The sequence below is a fragment of the Rana temporaria genome, chromosome 1 (genome assembly GCF_905171775.1).
Source record: "Rana temporaria chromosome 1, aRanTem1.1, whole genome shotgun sequence".
Lineage (NCBI taxonomy): Eukaryota > Metazoa > Chordata > Amphibia > Anura > Ranidae > Rana > Rana temporaria.
Genome location: NC_053489.1, coordinates 157,412,075 through 157,439,961, shown reverse-complemented (window position 1 = coordinate 157,439,961; position 27,887 = coordinate 157,412,075). Strand labels below are relative to the sequence as shown.

The following is a 27,887-nucleotide window of genomic DNA, read 5'->3' as shown; positions in this document are numbered from 1 at the left end:
TCTGTGTAATTTATAATTTAAGGCTGCGATGGAATAGATCACATTACTGTTAGGAGCTGTACAGTCATGAGTGCATAGGCATTTTATAGCTGTTCATTGCTACTGAAATGTTGATAAACCCACTGTCGCAGGTATCTTGCAAGATAGTTGTTTGTTTTTGTTTTTTTTATGATGTCATTGTTGCCCTTCAAATTGTGTTCCATACCACGTGCTGCATGTCTGGTTGTCTTTTTTGTAGTTTAATAAAGCATTTGTAAAATGTAATTTCTGTTTACTACTTGTCATTATCAGCCGAGTTTCCATTTTCCAGACTAAAAGGTCTCCCTTTCAGTAATGCACTTACTGCTAGTCCACACTGCTGCATTTTAATGCATTTTTCACCCTCGTTCAAGACATATGGCCTGACATTGCTCAGATGAATAGAAAACTTAGATTATGATGGACGCTTTGTGCAGTTACTAGTTGAGTACCTTTAGTACAGTGGAGGACAACTATGTACTGTCGAGAAAATAGTTGAAGAATGTTTGATATTTGGCTTTTTGGCCTTCTGAGGACAAGTACTGTATACTATGTGTTGATCATAGCAGTGAAAGCAGTTCAAACATATGCTGTCAGTACAGATGACCAGAGCTAGAACTGAAAGGTCATAGTAGGACAACCACCCATGCCAGAAATATATTAGGTAAATCATGGGTACGTCTTTAAAATACAAATACAAAAAACCTTTATGTAGCTGATTAGGATTTTTTCCATATGATCTGCTGTGTCCGTCTATAGGTATATGGCTTTCCAGATAAGCATACTTGTTCTGGATCAATAAAAGTAATATAACCAGGCAGGCACAAACAATTCAACATCAGGTGCAACTAAAATACAACACAAATGCATGTTAGGGAGTTTATTCTACAGTACCATGTCATATGTATGTACGGATCGGGCTTCTTGTTGCTATAAGACCCCTTTCACACTGAGGCAGTTTTCAGACGTTGAAAACTGTCTCCCATTCATTGCAACGGGTGCTTTTACACCCGGGCGGTGCGCTTGTGGGGCGTTTGGAAAAGTCCTGCAAGCAGCATCTTTGAGGCGGGTTGGGAGCGCTGTATACAATGCTGGCAAAATGCCCCTGCCCATTGCAATGAATGGGCAGTGCTTCAGAAGCACTTTTTTGGGGTTAAAAGCACCACGTTTGAGGCAGAAAAGTGACGCAACAGCGGTAAAGCAGCACTTTACTGTGAACGCATATATATATATATATACTCCATATGTCCCCTGCTGCCTCTAAGATCAAGAACCAAATAATTAAATACTACTGATTACTCAATTTTTGGTCTTCAGTGAGTCACTATCAGCCACCGCTGTCTGCCCCTCCAGTGCTCACTGGAGCACTAGGCTGTGGAAGGGGCAGGAGCGGGTGGCTCAGGGGCATGCTGAGAGGCTGAGCCAGCTGCCGATCCAGGCATGCAGGTGGATCCTGACATTAAAGTTGTGATCTCTGTAGAGTCTGGACTGGCTGAATTGTCTGTTGGCTGAATATCGGTCACAGGAGTGCAAAATTATGTGCCCTCCTATAACCTACAGGAGAATTAGGGCCAAAAGAGCTTGAGAAGTAGATTCTCCTTTTTAAATTTGCTAGTCAAGTCCATCTAAATCTGCTAGTACATCTAACACTACCCTCTCCCCAGATTGACATTACTGCAGTTCAAAGGTGCTTCCGATGCTCCTCCACCCCGTGTGGAGGCACCCTAACACAGGAAGTGTGATTGGCTGGATCACCAGCTGTCTCATTTAAAGCGTAACTCCAGTATTTACATTTTTGTGAAAAAAAAATTGCAAATAAAATTAAAAACGAATCTAGTGTATACAATATGGCTTGTGTAGTAATTTGAATTGCATATTATTAAAATTATTTTTCAATTTGCAGCTCTTTAAGTCTCTGTGAAATTCAATGAAATGTGGCAACTTGGAGGTGTTCCTTAGACCCCCGGGAAATGTCAGGACCTGTTTGTGTGATTGGTTTACTGATTTTCCCAGAAGTCTGCACAAGTCACAAGATTACAGGTCACATTCTAGGCATTTACTGCAAGAAAAAAAATCTAGTTTTTGTAAGATTCTCCCGAAGGATTAATCACTTCTAAGGGGATTCAGACACTACGATCTTCCTGGCCATACAGTCCGGTCCATAAATATTGGGACATCGACACAATTGTAATGTTTTTATCTCTATACACCACCACAATGGATTTGAAATTAAACTAACAAGATGTGCTTTAACTGCAGGCTTTCAGCTTTGAGATGCGTTTTTTTTATTTTATTTTTTTGTTATTATGCCATACAAAAAACATTTTTAAACAGGAGAGATTACTCATAGAGAAAAAAAAGGGATACAATCATTTCATTTGGTTTCTAAATATATAAGAAGGCGTAGTAAATAAATCATATATCAAATTCCCATATTGGCATATGTTTTGTATATCCCTTATGGTGAGTAATAATATGTGTTGTTTCCCATACTTTATGGATTAACTGAAATGTTGGAAGCTTTTTCTTCGCATAGAATTGATGAGACACTATCTTCTGTACTAATGGGGATAATTTAAATTCTGTATGGGATCTTGATTATCTACCTCCTCCACCAGTGTTGAAGTTGTGCTGCAATAAAATATAATCTTGAATTAGGGACAGCTATCCCTCCTCCCATCCTTTGCTTGTTGCAGGGTTTCAAGTTTGATACTTGGTTTTCCATGTTTCCATATAAGATCTCTAAAAGTCGCATCTATTGTCCTGAATAGTTTCAATGTCAACCAACCTGGACAGTTGTGCAGTAAATATAGCAGCTGGGGCAACCAAACAATTGTCACCAGATTTTCTCTACCTATAATAGTCAATGGGAATCTGCACCAAGTTTTACCTTGTTGCCTAAATTTATCGACAAGAGGAAGGATATTTTTGTCTATATAATCGTTAATATTTGGAGTGACTATTATCCCCAAGTACTTAAATGATAAAACATACTTCATCTGGTGAGCCTGGCCTGGCTGCTCCAGCTGTACGGGTCAACGGGATCAATATGCATTATTATTGACTTATCCCAGTTGATAGTAAATCCTGAGAATGTACCGTACCTATCTATAAGCAAAGTAACTGTCGAGAGAGAGGTGTGTGTGTCCCCTAGAAACACCAGTGCATCATCTGCAAAGAGTGCTATTTTTTTCCTCCCTCCTACCTCTCTGAAACCCCTCAATTTCTGGGCATTCAGCAGACTTTCAGATTTAATTTGAGGGTATTTACATCCAAATCAGGTGAACTTGTAGACATTTCAACAGTTTGTATATGTGCCTCCCACTTTTTAAGGAACCAAAAGTATTGGGACAATTGGCTGCTCAGCTGTTCCATGGCCAGGTGTGTGTTATTCCCTCATTATCCCATTTACCAGGATCAGATAAAAGGTCCAGAGTTAATTTCAAGTGTGTTATTTGCATTTGGAATCTGTTGCTGTCAACTATCAATATGAGATCAAAAGAGCTGTCACTATCAGTGAAGCAAGACATCATTGGGCTGAAAAAACAAACCCATCAGAGAAAATTCCCCCATTGTTTGTCAGTGAGGGGATAGTGCCCCATCATTGGTATCAGTGGGAGGAATAGTGCCTCACCGTTGCTGTCAGTGGGAGGAATAGTGCTCCATATTTTGTGTCAGTAGGAAGAATAAAGCCCCTATCATTGTCAGTGGGAGGAATAGTGCCCATCATTGGTGTCAGTGGAAGGAATAGTGCCCCATCATTGCTGTCAGTGGGAGGAGTAGTACACCCCATCATTGTCAGTGGGATTAATTGTCCCCCATTGTTGGTGTCAGTGGGAGGAATAGTGCCCCATTGTTGGTGTCAGTGGGAGGAGTAAGGGCCCCATCATTGGTGTCAGTGGGAGGAATAGTGCTCCAAAGGCAAGCAAAGGGATGCAGGAAGGAGACTGCTGTTCTAGGCTGACCTGTTCTGAGGGAAATAAAGGGACGGTCATTGCCGACTTCCTAGTTATCTGGTAGTCATGCTAAGGAAATTCCAAAGGGAAGATCATTATTGGTAGCCTGTATTTGTCGTGAGAATAATAGATGCTGATTTCTCATTCTGCAATTCTAGTTTGCCTTGCTGTTATTTTGACCCTCTTGCCTCAGTATTTTAATATTTGAATAATATAACATATATAATCCCATAACAGCGAGGTAGCTAGCAATTGTATAAGAATATCGGCAATGGCAGCCCCCATATTTCTTTTAGGAAAGGTTTAATTTGATAAACTGATAATCATAAATCCTGTTAGTGTTAGGAAAGATCTTCCTTGCTGGTGCCAGGACAGAAGCATGGTTATTTTTACAGAGCTCTGCTATTTCTTGATTATCTCATAATAAGCCTAAAGTGAGACGTGCTACATCGAGTTGTCTGCAGCAAGGAGTCCAGTTTAGATATAGGGCCAGATTCTCATACATTCGCACTGCTCCTGGGCAGCGTAATATATGAGATCTACGTTACACCGCCGCAGGTCTACAGGTTTACATCCTGATTCTCAGAACACTTACCTGTAAACTTGCGGCGGTGTAGCGTTAGATTGTTCGTCGCAAGCCCGCCCAATTCAAATGGGGAGGGCACCATTTAAATTAGGCGCGCTCCCGCGCCGAGCGTACTGCGCATGCTCCGTCGGGTAAATTACCCGACGTGCATTGCGCTAAATGACGTCGCCCCGACGTCATTTGCCTAGATGTATACGTAAATGGCGTCCAGCGCCATTCACGGACGTCTTACGCAAACGACGTAATTTTTATTGAATTTGACGCGGGAACGACGGCCATCGTTAACATTGGTTGCGCCTGCTAATTAGCAGGGGCAACCTTACGCGTCGGGTACGCTACGCAAACGACGTTAATTCGCTGCGTCGACCTCGCGTATGTTCGGGAATCGCCGTACTTACCTAATTTGCATAGACGACGGGGAAAAGCGACGATGCGACACCTAGCGGCGGGAAAAAAAATTACTTTTAAGATCTGACAGCGTAATAGCCTTACGCTTGTCAGATCTAATGGGTACCTATGCGCAACTGATTCTGAGAATCAGTTGCATAGATACCCGGGGCCAGATGAGGTGTTACGACGGCGCAAATGGTGTTGCGCCGTCGTAACGCCTTTGAGAATCTGGGCCATAGTATAGAAACCCATATGGCTTGATTATAGTTGGATTAAAATTGGACCTTTTATATACAATTATTGAATTTTATAAAGTAATGTTACAAAAGAACTTTGTCACATACTGACAAGGTATAAATATAAAAGCACATCTTGCGGAATATAATTCACAATACATCCAGTGTAGCTACAAAATAGTGTTGCATCCTGTGTTGGTTTTGTTCCTATGAAAGGCTGCAGCAGTTAGAATATTTCTTTCTACTAAGAGGTTTCCTGCTAGGTATCAGATGCTGCAGAAAGCCCCAGTCTATTATTTCATGTTTGATTTCATCCTCACTCAAATTTGCCATTGGGCTTTCTACTCAGACAATGTAATATATTCTAGTCATTTTATGCAGAACATTTCAGAAGCTTTCTGTGCATTTCATTCTAAATGTATGATATGGTAGATAGGAAATGACAGTGGCTATGTTGGGCCCATCCTCCATCGACAAAATAGAAGCTTAGATTGTAAACATCTATTTTGTGAAAATAAAGATAGACCTTCGTAGTCTGCCTGGGAAAGGAAAATGACAACTACGTACAGGAGTAGCTGAGGTTTGATGAAGATTGGGAATAGTGGGGCGGAATATTAAAATATATGAATAGACAACACATTGGAAGATTTACTCTCACCTCTTCTTTTGGTAACAAGTAAAATTGTAGCTTTATTCGCCTTTTCTGTCTCTGCGACAATGGTCACAAACACAATTTGAGGGGTGAACCTTCCCATTGTAAACAAAAAAGTGCCCTAAAAACTTGATAAGGGTCTAATCCTTTCACATTCAATTGAAAAAAAAAATGTCTTTACATCATACTTTAAGACCGTAGCGGCTGGTGCACATACCGACATCAACACCCCCCCCCCCCGTGCCTCCCCCTCCCAAGGCGCCTCGGTACTCACACTGCTCCCTGCTCTCCGCATCGGCTCTCGCTCATTCTCCGAACTGCAATCAGGGCAATCGTTGCATCCATCAGTTCCATCCCTTCCCTCCTCGCTCCAGCTTGTTGAGGAGCTGTTGCCTCTCCTCCCGGCTGAACCAAAAGTGGGTCCTGAGACCCGATTGGCCAGGAGTCCTAAGACTCCTTGGCCAATCGGGTTTTAGAACCTGGTTCCCGATTGGCTGGGAGGAGAAGCAGAAAGACAATCTTATCTATCTTATTATATGAACTTAAACTTTTAGCAGTACTATTTATGGACTATAATATTATCTGTCTTAAATGTGCTCTACTATAGATATAATTCATGAGCACACTGTCTGCACTATCAGTTACTGTAATATTTTTATAAATATGTGGTACCACTACCTTCACAATCCAAAACCAACAGTTGTTTCACAAATATTTCTCTTTTACTCAAACAGCGCTGATACTGACTGGCTTATTAAGATGTTTTTTTCTTTTTAAAGTTATTTTTGCTGAATGCTATAGCATCTGACTTGGCACTGGTCTTAAATTCTTACAGAAGATGTTCCATCTGAGACATTGGTACAAGGCGAGGTTTCCCCTAAAGGAGCTAAAGAGATGCCATGTGACCCAGAAGGAAAAACCCATTCTTACTCTGTTTACTAAGGTGGGTATGACCTGGTATGTGCATTCTGAGAGGTTGGTATTATGAGTTTAAATCACATAAATATGGACACCCCTCTGATTTTGTTTGTATTTTCCCAAACTTTCATTTTTCAGCCATAAGAAAATGCATTTCTGGGGTTATAGTGCAGAATTGTCAGTTTCAGATAAAGAATTGTAAGAAGATGGTGTGGCAATATTTCTGGCGACATTACAAAAAACAACATCCTGGAGTAAATGTGCACAGTAATACCTCGGATTGCGAGTAACTTGGTTAACGAGCGTTTCGCAAGACAAACTATTATTTAAAAAAAAAACCTGACTCGGTTTGCGAGTGTTGTCACATCCTTACTGCTCTGACAGTAAAGAACCCTCTACGCTGATTCAGGTTAGACCGCTTCTCTTCTAATTTCAAAGAATGTCTTTTTAACCACTTAACCCCCGGACCATATTGCTGGTCAAAAACCAGAGTACTTTTTGCGATTCGGCACTGCTTCGCTTTAACTGACAATTGTGCGGTCGTGCGACGTGGCTCCCAAACAAAATTGGCGTATTTTTTTTCCCACAAATAGAGCTTTCTTTTGGTGGTGGTATTTAATCACCTCTGCGGTGTTTAGTTTTTGCGCTATAAACAAAAATAGAGCCACAATTTTGAAAAAAATGAATATTTTTTACTGTAATAAATATCCCCCAAAAATAAATATATAAAAAAACATTTTTTTTCCTCAGTTTAGGCCGATACATATTCTTCTACATATTTTTCGTTAAAAAAAAAATCGCAATAAGCGTTTATTGAATGGTTTGCGCAAAAGTTATAGTGTTTTTTTTTTACTAGTAATGGCAGCGATCAGCAATTGTTTTTCGGTACTGCGACATTATGGCGGACACTTTTGACACATTTTTGGGACCATTGGAATTTTTATAGCGATCAGTGCTATAAAAATGCATTGGATTACTATAAAAATGCCACTGGCAGTGAAGGGGTTAACGCTAGGGGGCAGGGAAGGGGTTAAGTATGTCCCTGGGTGTGTTCTTACTGTGGGGGGGGGGTGGCCTCACTAGGGGAAATCACTGATCTTCTGTTCATACTTTGTTTGAACAGAGGATCAGCATTTCCCCCCCTGACAGGACCGGGTGCTGTGTGTTTACACACACAGGTCCCGGTCCCCGCTCTGTTAACGAGCGATCGTGTGTGCCCGGCGGCAATCGCGTCCGCCGGGCAGGGAGTCGGGGCGAGCGGGGGGGGGGGGCGCGCCTCTGGTTGCCTGCAAGAGAGCCGACGTAGAGCTACGGGCTCTTGCACAGGAGTGCCAACCTGCCGCCGTAGAATGACGGCGGCAGGTCGGCAAGCAGTTAAACTCCCTTTCATTGAATTTTTTTTTTTTACCTATGCTAAGAACAGGATTAAAAACGTGTATGCACTTTAAAAGTAAGATAGGAGGGAGGGCGGGAGGGGAGGGTTGGGATTGATGGATATTTTTAGCTTTTGTAATTAATTTTTTGTATGCACATAAAATGCACTGAGTGTAAAATATGGATTTATATTTTCTGTTTTGTATTTGTATGGAAACAATAAAAAAAAGTATTGAATTAAAAAAGTTAAGGGTGCCAAGAATTTTGCCCAGCCCATTTTTGGAGTTTTGTGTGACATTATGTCCAATTTGCTTTTTTTCTCCATTTTTTTTGTTGTGTTCCAATACACACAAAGGGGATAAACATGTGTATAGCAAAACATGTGTTACTGCAATACTTTTCTGTGAGAAATACTTGATTTTCTGAAAAAAAAAAAAAAATCTGGGGTACCAACAATTTCGACCATGGCTGTAATTTAATCATGAAATGTGGTCCAGTATTTACTATGTGGTTTTTGTTTTACTATATCAATAAATAAATAAAAAGGATAAAGCACTATTGCAAGGTATGATTGCTTTACATAACTCTGACTGGGGTTTTGAAGTAATATCGATAAGGAAGGGGAATTACCAAGAGGACAATTCCAGAGGAATACCCTTTTACAAAGGCACTAATTTATAGGTACGGGCACACCCAGTGGAGGGATCACAGGAATATAAGAATAAGCACTTGGTGGGTGTCGGTGGAGAGATTAATCAATCAATTGTTGTTTATTTTAGGAGGACTGGCACGTTTTACCACAAAGTTGTTCACAAGAACACTATATGGATTGATGTAACATATTGTTTTTTTTTTTCACTTTTAGCTATTTTTGTTTGTATTTTATGCACATGACTACTAATGTAATCATTTTATATATTTATCAAGCGCTGCGCTTATTAAATTCTAACATTTTAATAACATAATTTAAGGAAGTGCGGGCAGCTATGTTCAATTTTAATTTACAGAGCCGCTCACAAGGTTTTATACACATCAAAATATCTTGTGCTTTGTTAGCCTACAACTAGAAATTAGGAGCGAAGTTACTTTTTGGCAGATCAACAAGTGTGTTTCTGTTTTTGCAGGTTCTTTAACCACTTAAGCACTGGCTCATGTACATATATGTCAGCACTTTAAAGATGGATATCTCGGTAACGGCAGCAGCTGCTGCCACAACCGGGATATCCATCTTTTCTGTGGCCGGTCCTGTAAACGATAATGGTGGTCTCTGTGGCGGATTCACCGCGAGATCACCGTTATCGGCAGCGGGAGAGGGCCCCCTTCCTGCCGCTTACCGGAGCCGTCGGTAGCGGCGGAATCAGTCGGGTCCTTCTCCCTCTGTGTCATGGATACGAGTGAGGGCAAGATGGCCCCCACCAGTCTCCATAGCATAGCAGGGTGGAAGCGACATCAAAAGTCACTTCCGCCCATGCGTCTTAAAAGCAAATTTTTTGTTGTCATTTTTTCAAATGATTTTTTTTTTTTTATTATTGCATTTTAGTGTAAATATGAGATCTGAGGTCTTTTTGACCCCAGATCTCATATTTAAGAGGGCCTGTCATGCTTTTTTCTATTTCAAGGGATGTTTACATTCCTTGTAATAGGAATAAAAGTGAGCCATTTTTTTTAAACAGTGTAAAAATAAATAAAATCAAGTAAAATAAATAAGAAAACAACATTTTTTTTTTTTAAAGCTCCCCGTCCCAACGAGCTCGCGCACAGAAGCGCCCGCATATGAAAACGGTGTTCAAACACCACAAGTAAAGTATTGCTGCAATCTTTAGAGTAAGAGCAATAATTCTAGCCCTAGACCACCTCTGTAACTCAAAAGATGCAACCTATAGAATTTTAAACGTCGCCTATGGAGATTTTTAAGGGTAAAAGTTTGACGCCATTCCACGAGCGGGCGCAATTTTGAAACGCGACATGTTGGGTATCATTTTACTCGGCGTAACATTATCTTTTACAAATTTTTAAATTAAAAAAAGTGAATTTTTTCACAAAAAAGTGTGCTTGTAAGACCTCTGCGCAAATACGGTGTGACAAAGTATTGCAATGACCTCCATTTTATTCTCTAGGGTGTTAGAAAAAATATATATAATGTTTGGGTTCTAAGTCATTTTTTAGCAAAAAAACTGTTTTAAACTTGTAAACCCCGAGTCTGAAAAACAGGCTCGGTCCTTAAAGCGGTAGTAAACCCGCACAAAAAAAAACAGGAAAACAAAAACCCTGCAAATGAGCTAGTATGCAGCGCATACTAGCTCATTATGAAATACTTACTTCAGAACGAAGCCCCTGTATCAGAGCCCGGTCCACGCCGAGGGAACCGACATCTTGACCTCGGCGTGTCTTCCGAGTTCGCGTCTCCGGCACTGTGAGTGGCCGGAGCCGCGATGACGTCATTCGCGCAGGAGTTTTCTTCCCGGAAAGGTCCGGAAAAGCTGCCGAACCTCAAGCTGGGGGAATTCAGAGCGCATGCACCGCTGACGTCAGCGGCTGCATGCATAGGGAATACCTCCTAAACCGTACAGGTTCAGGAGATATTATTTTAACTACAGGTAAGCCTTATTATAGGCTTACCTGTAGGTAAAAGTGTAAAATTTGGGTATACAACCGCTTTAAGTGGTTAAAGGGATAACATGTGGAATATGTGCATGTGCTGCAGCATTGTACTGCATATGTTTTTTTCTGCCGTGACACACACTTTAACCCTTCTAATTCCAAACAATATTTATGGCTATCCATAAACAGACAGATTTACAAAATATATTTTTTGCGTGAATATTCTTTCTTAGACAAACATCACTTTAAATTGCCTGTTTCTTCTGACTGCTGTTTGATGGTTAAGGAACAATACTGTGAATTATACTCTTTTGACACCATTAGTCTTGTGCACTCCTTTGTCATATGATCTGTCCAGCCAATCAAAGCACTTTGGGGTGGACCTTCACCCTAAACAAAGTCTCATAATGCTTTTTTTTGTGCCAACACTGTGCAACCTAGGTGAGAATGAGCGAGGGGGCATAATTAGTGCCCACAGCATGGGATTGTGGCTATCCCATTCAACAGTAAGGATATGGAAGGGGTTAATAGGCTTAGAGTCGTGAGGTAGTTTGGGCGGGAAGGTCACGTTTTTAAACAGAGGACACAGGTGTTTTAGAGCGGGAACATCACGTGTACTGCAGGACGCAGACACGTGATGTAAGGGGTATATAAAGCCTTCCCTCACAGAAGCAGGCAGGCACTTTTACCTGACAGGATTGAAGAGCTCCCGGCGAAGATGAGTCTCCTGGCTTCTGAGGCGATGAGGTCGCTGGTGCAGAGGATCCTCGAGAGAGCGGAGACAGAAGGCGGGGAGGAATGGCTGGAGAAATGCCTGTCGGGCATGGAAGAATCGAGGGCGGCAGAGCGAGGCGGAGATATCCGTGAAGCGGCGGTGGACGGCCGTGAAGAAGGTGAAGTATTATCACCGTGTGAGCCGCTCGCGCTCGTTGCACTTTCTCCACCAGCCCGCAGGTCCCAGCGCAACCGCCCACCGGAGCGGCCGGCAACGTCAGAGGAGTCTCGTGAGGTGCCGGGTTTCCGTGTGTCGGAAGAGACCGGGAGTGACGTCAGAGCCGGGGACAGCGGTGCACGGAAGGCAACAAAAAAGCGTAAGAACGCTTCCCCGTCCCCCGGGCGGGGGAGAGGAGGAAAGAACAAGACAACTCCATCCCCGACTAGGGGAGAAAAAGTGTCTTTATTTCCGCAGGTCCCAGGAAGAAGTGCAGCAGGACCGGCAGCTTCGCGTGTCTCCAGGCTGGATCAGCTGGGTACGGCGAGAGCTGACACAAGACAGGACAGTATTTCAAGTCGAGCTTCAGCTGCAACAGGTGCTCCAGCACCCCCTGCTGGTGAGTCATCAGAAGACAGTTTAATTGCAAAATTGTTAAAGAAAATTGACCAGTTAACAGATTCTTTAAAACCTACTACAGTACCTGCCAATTCTCCTGCAAGTGTTTGGAAAGATTTACCTGCAAACACTTGTGAGTTTAGGGAGAGGGGTCAAAGTAATGTACCGGATAATTGTTTTAAGGAGGTTTTACCGTGTGAAATCTCGCCTTTAGGTTTTCACCTGTCCAACACTGTAAAGGAAAAAATCTGGAACAATGAATTCATAGATTTGATGACGTTGCTTCCTAATACAAAAGATTTCACATTGAGAAGCGATAAAAAATCAGAGGATGAGGATAGGCGGCGTACGGCGCCCAGATCCTTCCATAACTGGCTTCAGGCTTATTGTATTTTTTCGGCAGTGTTGGGGGAGAAATTTCCTGAGAAGTGTAGTGGTCTATTCCAGCATCTGGAACACATTTTAGAAGCGTATAAAAATTTTGGCGGGTTCGGCTGGTATAACTACGACGAGTCGTTTCGTCAAAAACTATCAGTTTACAAAAATCTAAAATGGGGAATGAAGGATGTGGGGTTGTGGCTAAACCTCATATTGCCTCAAAGACCAGTTTTTACAAAAAACCAGCCGAACGCTGCACAAAATGTTTCGTCTTCAATGTACAAGAAAGGAATATGCTATGCCTCTAACGAGTCGCAATGCCGCTGGGCGGCGTCGTGCAAGTATAGGCATGAATGTTCCTTTTGTTTCGGGCCCCACCCGGTTGTGAAATGTTTTAAAAGAAATTTCCAACAAAAAGACAATCCCAAAGGAGCGAACTCCAGTGAAGCTGGAAAAAATGGTACCTTGGCTTCTGCTTTACCCCGACAGGGGGAGGGCGGAAGCTTTAATTAAAGGTTTTTCCACGGGTTTTATATTACCCGCTTTTTTGGGTACAGGTTGTGAGACGGTGAACAACTTAAAATCGGTTTTACAGAATAAAGAAGTGGTGAGGAAAAAATTGCTGAAAGAAATAGCGGCGGGTCGCATTGCGGGTCCATTTGTTTCTCCGCCGTTTAAAGACTTTCGGGTATCCCCGTTGGGTCTAATACCTAAAAAAGAACCCAACTCATTCAGGTTAATCCACCATCTCTCTTACCCTAAAGGTAAATCGCTGAATGATGAAATTGATCCCGCGTCGGCTTCAGTGTCTTATGCCACGTTTGAGGACGCCGTACGGCTTATAAAAAGATTTGGGACAGGCGCGTTGTTAGCAAAATCCGACATACAATCGGCTTTTCGGTTATTACCAATTGCACCTGAATCTTTTTGCTCCCTTGGTTTTTGTTTTGAGAATAAATTCTTCTATGATATGTGCCTTCCGATGGGTTGTTCACTGTCTTGCCATTATTTTGAATTATTCGCATCCTTCTTGCAATGGGTGATTAGTTTTGAGTCAGGTAGTGCGGGAATCATCCACTATTTGGATGATTTCCTTTTCATAGGACCTCCGGTTTCGCCCATTTGTAATCTAGTATTAAATCTTTTTCTAATGATTATGGAATACTTCGGTATTCCAATTGCGGCAGAAAAAACTTTCACACCAGTGACAAGGCTGGAATTTTTAGGAATAAGCATTGATACGGAATTATTTCAGTTTCAACTTCCGTTTGAAAAAATTGTGCGCATACAACAGTTAATCTGTTGTCTGTTACGCAGGAAAAAGGTAATTTTAAAGGAATTACAATCGCTTCTCGGGCAATTAGCTTTCGCATCAAGGGTTATGCCGGTAGGCAGAATTTTTTCCAGACGATTGGCGTTGGCGTCGGCAGGTTTAAAATCACCTTTTTCCCATATACGCCTTACCACGGAATTAAAAGACGACCTATTGGTATGGTCCCAATTTTTAGAGGACTATAATGGTCGTACAATGTTCCAGGAGGAATTCATTTTTTCGGCGGATATGCATCTATATACGGACGCCGCGGGTTCATTAGGTTTCGCGGCGATTTGGAAAACACATTGGTGTTGTGGATCTTGGCCTCCTTTTTGGGTACAGTGTAAGGCAACTAAGAATATTGTGCTGTTGGAACTCTTCCCCATAATTGTAGAGTTTGAATTGTGGGGAAGCAGTTTCGCCAACAAGCGAATATTAATACATTCTGACAACAAGGGAGTTTTATTTGCCATAAATTGTTTGTCATCAAAATCAGAACAGGTTATAAAGTTATTGCGTTATTTTGTTTTGTTATGCCTGAAATACAATATTTGGGTAAAGGTAAGACATGTGCCAGGAAAAGAGAATTCAGTGGCTGATTCGTTATCTCGATTTCAGATCTCTCGGTTCAGGAGACTTTTTCCAGACGCGGATTTGGTAGGTTCCAAATGCCCAAGCCACTTATGGGAATTGATCTGACGCCAGTCTTAGATTCCATTAAACAGTCGGTACTTCCTAGGACATGGATGGAGTATTCCATGGCATGGAAGAAATGGTTATTGTTTAATGACAATTTGGGCTGTTCAGGATTGTACCCCTCGGAGAACTCGTTATTAGCCTTTTTGAGTTCATTAATGAAGGGAGGTTTCTCCTTCAATCATATTAATAAGACGATGGTGGGTATTTCTTTTTTCTTTAAAATGAATGGTCTGCCAGTGTGTAATAATTATTTCTCGGTACGTCAAGCTTTGAAGGGATATAAAAAGAAGACATATAGGCCAGATACTCGCAGACCAATCTCTGTCGATATTTTAAAAAAGATTTGCGTTGCTACTGTTACTTTGTGTAGCTCGGATTACGAGGCGCTATTGTTTCAGACGGCGTTTATTTTAATTTTCTTTGCAGCTCTGCGAATTTCTGAGCTGGTCCCCGCAAACAAGCTAGGTGCATCGGGTTTGAAGTTTGGGGAAGTGTTCATAGACAAAGATAAAGTGTGGATTTTTATTAGCAGATCAAAGACTGACGTACAGGGAAAAGGTCACTGGTTAACGCTAAATGCATGCGGTGATCCTATTGTTTGCCCTTTATTGTTTGTATCTAAATATTTGAAGAACAGACCGCAGTGTAAGGGAAGTTTTTTGCTTCATCAAGATCGCCTACCTTTGACGAAATTCCAATTTTCAGCGATATTGCATAAATGCATATCTCATATTGGACTTTCACACTTAAAAATTTCATCGCACTCTTTTAGAATTGGTGCGGCAACCGAGGCAGCAAGAATGGGCCTTGATGATGCTGTGATTAAAAGTTTGGGAAGGTGGGAGTCTAGTAGGTTTAATTTGTATGTTCGCCCTAACCTATTTGTTTAATTTCCAGGTCTGATTATCTGGATATTTGGACATTCGTTTGTGCACTGGGCGCATAAGAGGGCATGTTTGAGATGTTATACGTCTAACTTATCCTTTTCTCCTGATAAATGTCAAATTTGGTGGAAGGGTATTCGAGGTTTGCAGTGGAACAATTTTTCAGTGCAATTTTTCAAGTTGACGGAAAATTGGCCTGCCCCTGACGTTATAATTATACATGGGGGTGGTAATGATGTGGGTAAACAATCCACGTTAGAGTTATTGTTGAAGGTTAAGAATGATTTACATTTAATACATCAGATTTTTCCCAAGGCGAAATTAATTTTTTCAGAAATAGTCCCTAGGTTAGTTTGGTTGTCGGCCGGGAAGCAAAAGAATTTGGAAAAAATAAGACGAAGGTTTAATCATTCTATGGAGAAATTTATGCACAGCTTGGGTGGATTTTCTTATAGACACACAGAGTTAGAAGGGGGGTTTCCGGGCTTATACAGACGAGACGGCGTCCACTTGTCTGATGTAGGCCTGGACATCTTTAACACTGATATCCAAACCATGATTGAGAAGGCTGCGGTGTTGGGGTAGCCTTTTTTGTTTTTTAAACAAAATAGGCTAGGTGGGGACTTTTGTTTAATAATTTATTGATGATACTCGCTCGAGTCCTAAGACTGAGTGAGATTTTTTGAAATATTTGGAAAATAATTTAAGTTTTAAATATTTATTTATTTATTGATCGGATTGAATAAAGATAAGTGTTAATTTATATTTCGATGTTTGTATTATATTTACACCAATAAAGGTGCCGCGGCCCATTTATCACCATCTTTGATGGTCTTGGTTTGGTGTGGTCATTTATTAAGTTAAGAGTTGGTATAGCCTACATTCCCATGAGCGAGGGGGCATAAATAGTGCCCACAGCATGGGATTGTGGCTATCCCATTCAACAGTAAGGATATGGAAGGGGTTAATAGGCTTAGAGTCGTGAGGTAGTTTGGGCGGGAAGGTCACGTTTTTAAACAGAGGACACAGGTGTTTTAGAGCGGGAACATCACGTGTACTGCAGGACGCAGACACGTGATGTAAGGGGTATATAAAGCCTTCCCTCACAGAAGCAGGCAGGCACTTTTACCTGACAGGATTGAAGAGCTCCCCCACCCCCCCCCACCCTGTCGCAGCACCTTTCATGTGGTCTGTCACCCTTGTATCAAGGGGGGACTTTTGTTTAATAATTTATTGATGATACTCGCTCGAGTCCTAAGACTGAGTGAGATTTTTTGAAATATTTGGAAAATAATTTAAGTTTTAAATATTTATTTATTTATTGATCGGATTGAATAAAGATAAGTGTTAATTTATATTTCGATGTTTGTATTATATTTACACCAATAAAGGTGCCGCGGCCCATTTATCACCATCTTTGATGGTCTTGGTTTGGTGTGGTCATTTATTAAGTTAAGAGTTGGTATAGCCTACATTCCCATGACATTTGTGTCACTCCACCCCCATGCTGGATTCTGAACTTGCGCAGATGCACCATAGGGCTTTGGGTTCCACAGAGCTCTGCAACACATTTTTGCATGTAAGGCTTTACCCAGCACATTTGCAAATGTGTGGCTATACCTGTGCATGAGCTAAGACAGCTATTATAGAAGGCTTGAATCTTTGCTGTCTTTGTGCATGCATAGGAAATCTCCTGCAATTTCTCCCCCAGGCAGAGCTCTTCAGTATATCTGTGCACTCGCCATAATGGAGGTGCTTGAGGAGGGTGGGCGGAACAACAAAAAAAAGGGCTGAAGTTCCTCTTTAAAGTGGTTGTAAAGGCATATGTTTTTTTAAATAATAAACATGTTATGCTTATCTGTTCTGACCAACTGCCCCAAGCCTCTTCTAGGGTTCCACGCTGGTCCTCTTGGCTGCTCCTCTGTTTGGTGCACCCCCATAGGAATCTACTTCTTATTGTGGTGTACCTGTAGTCTCACTCCTGAGCCAGTCTATTGATTTCTTCCTCACAGTATTTGATTGACGGCAGCAGGAGCCAATGGCTCCCATTTCTATATCTGTGTCCCTCTGTTTGAAGTGATACATCAATCTGAGAACTGTGCAAATCTGTCAAAGTTGTCTACCCAAGAATAAAGACTCAGGGCCAGATCCTCATAGCGAGTACGCCGGCGTATCTACTGATACGTCGGCGTACTTTCAAATTACCCGCGTTGTATCTTTAGTTTGAATCCTCAAACCAAGATACGACGGCATTTTTTTGCGTAAGTAAAATTTCGAAACGGAGCATGCGCAGTTCAATCGGCGCGGGGCCGCGCTTCATTTGAATGAATCACGCCCCCTACCCGCCGATTTGAATTCCGCCGCCAGAAATACACTACGCCGCCGTAACTTACGGCGCAAAATCTTCCAGGATTCGACTTAAAGCCAGGTAAGATAACACGCGGCGTAGCGTATCTCTGATACGCTGCGCCTATCCAATTCAATGTGGATCTGGCCCTCAGGGTTCACAAACACACAGTAGTAGAACTGTTGCATGGAGCTATCCTGGTACTGAAAAAACAGCATACACAATAGGATATAGAACTGCTGTCAATGATTATTAAAGGATTAACATTACATCCAGACAATTCCCGAGCCGAAATCCCAATTAAAACAGAATATTTGCAAGACTCTAATGGTTCCACTGATCCATAAATGAGAAACTGTGATTAAATGCTAAAAACCAAACTATTCTTATTATCAGATTTGCCAGGTAAACTTATTTGCAAATTGAAGAGTTAGGCAGGTGTCAACAGGTACAATATATAATATTATAGTGTATTTGTTCGTATTTACCACATGGTCATGCAAATATATTATTTTTGTGGCCATAATTGTAAAGAACTCAAGGGGAGGGGGAAAATTCCCCCATTGCTCTTCACGCCTCTCACTAGATGCACCTGTCAGAGCTAGATGAATACCTCACTGGTATTGAGGCACGTTCTAATGTGACAAGAAAAGGAGATTGTCAAAGGAACATCAAACTACTGGGTCTTAATAGCAGGTCTTCTATAGCTCAGTAGGAGCTGGTAATAGTGCATGCTTTTCTTGAAGGAAAACTGCTTGCATGAAGAAGAATTCCCTGACTTTACCGTAAAACTGAAACGTGTCAATTTTTTATTACATAATAAAAAGGGGGAAAATGGTCCTTTAAATTATTTGTTTGGCTACATACAGTGTAAATGTAAAAGAAATTTGCTTGATGTAAGTCTTAACATCTTATCAATGGATGCCAAACTTTCATCATAAAAAAAAAAGTTCCCATCCCACTACTACCACCTCTAGCTAATGTATAGTTTTCATAATAAAAAGTTCCAAAATCTTACCTGAAACTGTGAACACGTGACTGCATCCCAATCCTTTTTTCTTATGATCTATTGTGTGGGAGGGTACTTCTTTGCAGTGGCCATGCACTGCCGGTTGGCTATGAAAATAGTCAATAAAATGGCTCTGTTATTTTACAGCAGTGGTGTTCTAAAGCGACAACATAAAGAATGGCAATAATGTCAGGAGAGTGTGCACTTCTGCTCCATTATAGCTGCTGCTTTTAGCATCCTGGTTTTGGCTGTGGTATTCTCCTTGTCTGTCTGTCCACCTTCTTGTCTGCCAACCTCAAGTACCTGTTTGCTCAGTTCGTACCTGCCAGGCGTGGTAGCCAGGCACCATAGCATTGTGTTTAAGTCCTGGGGGGGGGAAACCAAGGACCGGTAGGTCTGCTTGCCTTGAGAAAAGGGCCTTCTATAGGTGAAGAACACTGTAGTCAGCTAAAGTGCCTAACCACCTGCATTAGGGGTATGTGTGACGAATAAGACCTGTAGGCTGCACAGTTGAGCTTTAAATTCTATATGCATATGGGAGCAGTCATATAAGTGGATTACACAAATTGTTCTTCCTGCTTTGCAGTAGGACACGAGGGTTGTTCTCTACTGCTCCTTCCTACAGTGCCAGTCTATGAGTTGGCAGACATAATTGAAAACAATGCACTTCCTGTGTGGCTTATATGTTAATTGACATTATTACAAAATAAGCATTTAATACAGGGTGAACCCATAACACAATAGCATTGTGGTGAGAGCAGGTCCTGCTCCCCAGACTTCCTGTCCTTATTTAAAATGTCTAGGGGAGCTTTCCCAAGAAATCTCTTTTGACAGAGGAGATAAGGAAAGTTGAAAAAGAACTAAGAGCTCCTGCTGCTGGCTGCATATGAATGTACTGTATATGAAAATGCATATGAAAATGTATGTGAAATTATTTTTTTTTTTTTTCAGTCTCGACTAATAAAAATAATATATAAACAAAATTATGTAAAATCATTTTAACCACTTAACCCCCGGACCATATTGCTGGTCAAAGACCAGAGCACTTTTTGTGATTCGGCACTGCGTCGCTTTAACTGACAATTGCGCGGTCGTGCGACATGGCTCCCAAACAAAATTGGCGTCCTTTTTTCCCCACAAATAGAGCTTTCTTTTGGTGGTATTTTATCACCTCTGCGGTTTTTGCGCTATAAACAAAAATAGAGTGACAATTTTGAAAAAAATAAAAAATGTCTTTCTGCTATAATACATATCCAAAAAAAAAAAAAAAAAAAAAAATATATATATATATATATATAAATGTATTCATCAGTTTAGGCCAATATGTATTCTTCTACATATTTGTGGTTAAAAAAATCACAATAAGCGTGTGTGTATATATATATATATATATTGGTTGGTTTGCGCAAAATTTATCGCATCTACAAACCACAGGATAGATTTAGGGACTTTTATTTATTTTTTATTTGTTTTTACAAGTAATGGTGGCGATCTGCGAAATTTACTATTTTGACACATTTTTGGGACCATTGGCATTTTTATAGCGATCAGTGCTATAAAAATGCATTGGATTACTAAAAAAATGCCACTGGCAGTGAAGGGGTTAACACTAGGGGGCGGGGAAGGGGTTAAGTATGTTCCCTGGGTGTATTCTAACTGTAGGGGGGGTGGCCTCACTAGGGGAAATTACTGATCTTCTGTTCATACATTGTATGAACAGAAGATCAGCATTTCTCTCCCTGACAGGACCAGGAGCTGTGTGTTTACACACACAGCTCCCGGTCCCCGCTCTGTAACGAGCGATCGCGTGTGCCCAGCGGCGATCGCGACCCTAGTGGCCTGCGCGAGAGCCGACGTTATATTACGTGCTCTCGCGCAGGGGAGCCGATCTGCCGCCATAAAACGACGGTGGCTGGTCATCAACCAGTTAAGAATGTAGGGTAAATGGTGCCAAGTGGAATATAGATGTCCCTCTAGTGCAGTGGTCTGCAAACTGTGGCCCGGGGGTTGGATGCTGCCCTTTGCTTGCCATTATCTGGCCCTTGGGACTCTGATACAAGACACTATTTCTCCCACTGACACCAACAATGGGGCATAATTCCTGCTATTGACATCAGCAATGGGGCACTATTTCTCCCATTGACACCGATAGGTTATTTATTCTTCAAACTGACACCAACAATGGGGTACTATTTTTCCCACTGACACCAACAATGGGTCATTATTCCACCCACTAATACCAAAGATGCATTTTTTTTACTCCCCAGTGGCCGCAATTAATGTCTGGCCCCTCTAAAGTGTGAAGGACAGTTAACTGACCCTGTGTTTGGAAACATTGGAAACCCCGGTTAATTAACTTGGTTTTATAATATGCAAGACAACAAACATTTGAGAAACTGTCATGTCATGCAAAACTGTGACAGTCACTAAGGTAAACACTGATTGCATCATAAGTTTGCTGTAAATATCCATGGCAACAAACAAGAAATCAATTTGCCCACCCTAGCCTGATGAAAGCTGATTACTGACTGGCTGGTACAGATCCCGAAATATCACTATTCAGAGCACTGCACAGTACTTTGAAATATAACTTGTATCAATCTCAGTGGTGTCATGTTTCCTGAGAAAAAAAACATACTATTTTGTGTAAATAATAACATAATGGTTACTTGTACAACAATGAAATCTAGCAATATGCACCTTTTGTTGGCAAAGGACTTTAGCTGCGATGACGGCTTTGTATAAACGTACACTGCCAGTAGTAAATCAGATTATGCTCTTTATATCATTCACTGAAGCAAAAACCCTTGTATAATTTCTCTCCTTTTTTATTTTTTATTTTTTCCTCTTTTATACTCTTGTCATATATACACAAGACAAAAAAAATTGGCTCTGCATCTGAATGCATTCTAATCTTCTCTTGACTTATAACTGTAATGGGCTGTAATCAGAGGGAAATAAATCCATTTTTCTGCTGCCTGAGATTGAAATTTAAATAAGCAGAGCCAAATTGGCAGAGCATGACAACATAGTATCAGATGAAAAATGGAGTTTGCAATGCTGACAACCTTTTTATACATCTATAAATAATTTCTATTCTAAAACACTCAATCTCAGAATGACAAACAGCCTCAGAATACCATCTACTTTCTGTTATCAAACAGCCCCATCTCTTCTTTGGAAAGCAAGATGGCTCCTGTTTTTATTTAGAGTTTTGTTTTGGTTGTTAATTTGGGGAGTGGACAGTGCCTGAGATAAATTAACTCCTTTGCGCTTAAGAGTAAAACATATCTTAATGCCTAAGCACCATTTGTTTATTTGATTTATTTATTTTCTCAGGAGTTTATTGAGACAAACAAAGACATACCATCAAACATTGTAGGTTCCAGATAAAACATTGTCATATACAATCAGACATGTCATCACAATCCACCTTTATGAACATTTGTGTACATTTATTGCTTTTTTTGCCCCGTTTCGCCCTCCCCCTTGACTTACACCCAACTCCTTTAGATAGGGGTAGTATAACAGACCAAAATCCAACAGTTATACAGTATGAGCAGAGTCAACTTCTGTGTTAAAGAAGCAGTCTGTCGAGAACCAAATCCACTGGGGAAAGGCCAGAAGTATCTAACCATAGATCAATGAACTTTCCTGGGCTACCTCGGTGCAGGAAAATGTACCTCTCCAGCCACATGGTGTCCCCCATTTGAGTAGTCCATTCTCATAGTATAGGAGGCTCTGTCCCCTTCCTATGCCTGAGAATAAGCTTGTGTGCCTGAAAAAGTGACCTGGCTATGGCTTGTTTAGGGTTGACTTCAACTGAAAGGTCATCTAGAATTTCCAATACACAGGGCTTAGGGTTCATCGGGATATTGACCTAAAATACCCTATTAATTGTGGCGACATCTCCCAACCAATAGAGATGTAGCTTGGGGCAATGAAACAGCAGGTGGATAAGGTCTCTATGGTCCCTAGAGCACCTAGTACACTCAGTTTTCCATTACCCTGGCAAGATTGTATAGCATGGGACTAAGGTGTAACCGTAAGACAATATACAATTGGGACAGACATTGCACCACATTGAGAGCACAGCCGAACCACCTGCAGAGCTTTCTCCCTCCTCAAATGTGCCCACATCACTCTTCCATTTAGGCACCACTCTGGACAGATAGCCTTTCAAGTGCGCCATATAGTGAAAAATAGGGTCGGGGGATTGTACCCACAATACTCCATCTGATTGTGCCCTAACGGCATGATGCAGCTGCACATAGGGAAAATACATTGATTGAGGAAGGCTGAATGCCGCTAAGCGGTCCACTGCAGTCTAAGCGGCTATCTAGTGACATTAGATGAGTTGGCAAAAATAATTTATTTCTGTGCTTGAGTATTTTTTATATACTATATATATATATATATATATATATATATATATATATATTATTGACCTCAGCTATGAATATGCCTCTTAGAAATGCTTTGAAAGCGTCCCAACCGCCAAGAGCAGAGTGATCCCTATTGCTCTGCCAGTAAGAAGAAATCTCGTCTGCAATCCTGTCGTGGCAGTTAAAGGGGTTTAGCCAAAAAGCGTTAAGCATGGAGCCCTTGGTAGGGTCGAAGCATGACTAACATTTAGGTAGACTATTAGGAGGGAGTGGAAATGCCTCTGACTAAGTATTGTATGTCTTGAACTAGAAGTGAAGCAGCCTGAGTGCAGAGGTATAGGTTAATCCTAAACCGAGATAAGTGCGACTAAGAGAAGCACGAGAATTGTTTCTGCTGCGGGTTTTGGCAATGCCATGGATCTATCCACCCCACTTTCTCTAAGTATCAGTAATGTGGTGCGGGGATATTTAGACCCTACTGTAGGGGGGATGTTTGTCCAGAGCAGGATCAAAATAGCCATTAAGGTCTCCCACTAGAATCAAGGTAATGTCATGGTTGCCCAGCTGATCTGTCAAAAGAGTTCTTAGCACTAAGGAGTTAAAAGGAGGCAGTATATATGCTGCAGCAAAAATACAATTAACTTGAAATATTCTACATAACAGGATCACGTATCTCCCTTCTGAATCAATCAATCAATTTTGTCAAATAACTGAAAATCTAAGGATCAGTGTATCAAGACACTCACCCCCCTGGAGTAGTTGGTAGAGGTAGAGTAATACGCCACACCCAGCTAAGAGAACTGCACACACGATAAAGTCTCAGGTACCAGGTGAGTTTCCTGCAGAGCACAAATTGCAGGTAGGTGCTTTCAGCAGTTGTCAGCAGAGAAGAGGGCATAACTCCTCCACCAGTGCCTGAGCTTTCCTGTGCAGTTGCAGAGAGTCTGCCTGCCCCCTTTCCTGTCTCAGCAGTCGACAGCAGAAAGGACAACAACACTCCTCTTACAGATCCTGCACCTGCAAGGGCATCCATATTGCTGATGCGGCCCGCAATGAAATGGAGTTTGACCCCCCCCCCCCCTTGCAGTAGATTGTTTACTCTTTTTGTAGCATTTTGGAATCAAATGATGCTTTGCTTTGGGTGAAATTACAACTCCAGATTATTATTATTAAAGTGGTACTAAACAGAGAAGTGTTTATTGCCATAATTCACTCACATAAATATCATGCCATTGTATTTTTTTGTAAGCCTTGTAAGTACCTTATTCCTGCAACACTGTTATGTGGTCACATGATCTTTTCCTGTTCTTTGGCAATTGCAGTGAAAGATCCTTGGGAGGGGCTTCTATTACTCTGTGGATGTATGCTCTCTACAGTACGAGTGTGTCTGACCACCAGCCCTGATTTGTGCTGTACCAGTAAAAAAAAAAAAAAACTGTTTAAGAAGAGCAATTTAATTTGATTATAAATATCAAATAACTGTTTTAAAGCTAGACATCTTTATTAACCACTTAAGGACTGAAAGATTTTCCCCCTTAATTACCAGGCCATTTTTAGCAATACGGAATTGCGTCGCTTTAACTGCGACGCTGTACCCAAACAAAATTGTCATCCTATTTTTCTCACAAATAGAGCTTTATTTTGGTGGTATTTGATCATCTGTGCGATTTTGAAAAAAAAAAAAACAATATCTTTTACCTTTTGCTATAATAAATATACAAAAAAAAATCTTCATCAGTTTAGGCCAATATGTATTCTTCTACATATTTTTGTTAACAAAAACCCGCAATAAGCGTATATTGATTGGTTTGCACAAAAGTTATAGCGTCTACAGAATAGGAAAAGATTTATGGCATTTTTTTTTTTTACTAGTAATGGTGGTGATCAGCGATTTTTAGCAGGATTGCGGCAGATAGATCATACACTTTTGAATTTTTTTTGGACCTTTGACATTTATACAGCGATCAGTGCTATAAAAATGCACTTATTACTGTATAAATGTCACTGGCAGGGAAGGGGTTAACACCAGGGGCGATCAAGGGTTAAATGTTTTCCCTGGGAGGTGTTTCTAACTGTGGGGTCAGTGTACTGACCGGAGGAGGAGAGAGATCGCTGTTACTAGGAACAGACGATCATTCTCTACTGCTCTGACAGAACGGGTTTCTGTTTGTTTACATTGACAGATCCCCGTTCTGCCTATCTCTGGAGTGATCGCGTGTGGCCGGTGGACATCGTGGCCCCGGCCACACGCATCAGCTCCCCTGCCGTGAATTGGGTGTGCACGTGCACGCCTGTGATAGCTATTTAAAGGGCCGACGTAGTATAATGATGGCGGCTGGTCGGTAAGTGGTTGAGCCTCAAATGTGGATTTTTTTTGTGCATTAATATAGTGTGGGCGGTGTCAGAGATGACTGACCCTAGCTTTCACTTTGTTCAGACTGCATCTTCATCCAAGGCTGTTTTTTTTTGTTTTTTTTTTACTTTACAGGTATTCGCAATTATGTTTGTCATTGTTAATACCGATTTATATTACAATAAAACTTTTTTGTCAGTTTCTTAGTGAATGTAATCAATCAAAATACTATATAGTGCCCCCCTAGTGTTTAGAAATAAGAGGACATGGGGAAAGAGGGAGGGGGTTTTAATTTTATCGTTGTGTATACGCCCACATGTGTGACTATAGTCATGTGGGCTGCACAGATAAGAAAAGGCAAATGAAGGGCCTCAAATGTGGATTTTTTTTGTGCATTAATATAGTGTGGGCGGTGTCAGAGATGACTGACCCTAGCTTTCACTTTGTTCAGACTGCATCTTCATCCAAGGCGGTTTTTTTTTTACTTTACAGGTATTCACAATTATGTTTGTCATTGTTAATACCGATTTATATTACAATAAAACTTTTTTGTCAGTTTCTTAGTGAATGTAATCAATCAAAATACTATATAGTGCCCCCCTAGTGTTTAGAAATAAGAGGACATGGGGAAAGAGGGAGGGGGTTTTAATTTTATCGTTGTGTATACGCCCACATGTGTGACTATAGTCATGTGGGCTGCACAGATAAGAAAAGGCAAATGAAGGGCTTAGAAGGGAACTGAAATTTAAGCATGCTCTGTAGAGGACACCAGCTGGTCTCAGCCTGCAGTGGGGACACAGAAGATGGGAGGGAAAGCTGAAGGCAAGATCAACTACGTATATTTAACGCTACACAAAACAAATGCTTTAGTGGCTTTGTGAGCATGAACACTCGGTTACATAGCATATAGTGAGAGTTTTTAATAGTCTAGGTTTTATGTAACTTTAAATGTTTACCAAAAACTGTTTAAAATAAAAAGCTTACTCTGCAATACTCCTCTCCTCATTAGTACGGTTCTCCGCATTAATGGATTTTTTGCCACAAGATATACTTAGTCTTCTGAGTAAATGACGCCAATTAACTTGGTAGACTGAAGACATTCTGCAAGTGCAGGGCACCATGGCCCACCCCTTGAGGGGGCATCACCTTGGCTCCTTGCACCCGCAGTATAATGGTACAGTATAATGAGCCACCTCCTCCAGGAGAAGATTCGAAGAGGAAGAAGACCCAATGTGTTATGCGCCCGGACTATTGTTTTCTTGAATTTGTTTATATGCCAGCATTATGCAATTATTAAAACTGGATCTTTTTAACTTAACATGAAATTGCTTGCCAAATAAGTGTTTTATGGAGTGGGGGAAGGGATAGAACAGCTTTGAGCTTTTTAACTGGGGGTCATTGCACAGCTTAACAAGGCTTTTGTTTGTCACTTCTAGGATCCGTGTCCTCTTTGTGATGAAGCAAAGGAAACACTTACACCATATATGGAAAGGGTAATGTATTAGCTGCTTACAGCTATGTGTAAAATTTATGAATATACATGAACAAATAATCCAGTCTCCATACCGATCGAGAGGTTTTTTATTTTCCCAAGTTTTTTTTTCAACAATGACATTTTGTAAATGAATGTTCTCACTTGCACAGATACCAGCCTAGTACATGAGGGGTGCTCTCCGCCATTGAAAGAGGGCTTATAAGTTTGTGGTGCCCATCTATAATGATGCACGCCTGTGTGCACCTGAGTATTGGGCACATTTTTTAGGATGAAGGGAGATTTGCCTTCATCTCTGATGGTATGGGGGTGCAGTAGTGTATATGGAATAGGCAGCTTACATATCTGGAAAGGCACCATTAAAACTAAAAGATACATCCAGGTGTTAGGGCAGTATATGCTCAGGCAAGAATGGGAACAACATTCCTCTCCCAAAACTCCAACAATTGGTCTCCTCATTTCCCAGATGTTTACAAGCAGAGGGAATGCTACACAGGTAAACACGGTCCTGTTCCAACTTTTTGGGAATTTGGGCTGTACTTTGGCAGTTTTTTTATTGTCCTGTCCCCTTATTTGAAACATGTTACTGCCATCAATTTCAAAATGATCTTTTTTTTCTTAAAATTATACATTTTCTAATTTAAAAAAATTGATGTGTTTTTTATTTTAAATAAAATATAGGTTTAAGAGATTTCCAAATCATTGCTTTCTCTTTTTATCTAAATTTCATAAAGTAACCCAACTTGTTTGTAATTTGTTTAGTACTTAGTCTCATCTTGTGTTAAGTAGGTTTAAGTCTTAAAGTGATTATAAAGGATTTATTTTTATCAACAAACATATCATACTGGCCCCTGCTCTGTGCACTGGTTTACCTCAGAGCTTCCCCGATTCTCCTTTTCTGGGGCCCCTCGTTGGCACTTCTCTCTCCTTTTGCTTTTCTGAGTGCCCCTACAGCAATGCGCTT

At 41.1% G+C, this 27,887-nt stretch overlaps 1 protein-coding gene across 1 annotated transcript in view; it reads left to right on the top strand.

Moving 5' to 3' along the window:
• The window catches only part of C1H5orf63 (chromosome 1 C5orf63 homolog), a 108,165-nt gene that overhangs the window by 47,635 nt on the left and 32,643 nt on the right, over positions 1-27,887 (top strand). Inside the window, exons 2-3 of the mRNA XM_040344737.1 lie at positions 6,674-6,781; positions 26,868-26,924. Coding sequence (XP_040200671.1) covers positions 6,677-6,781; positions 26,868-26,924 — 162 coding nt within the window. The 5' untranslated portion in view covers positions 6,674-6,676. The remainder of the gene's footprint in view (positions 1-6,673; positions 6,782-26,867; positions 26,925-27,887) is intronic.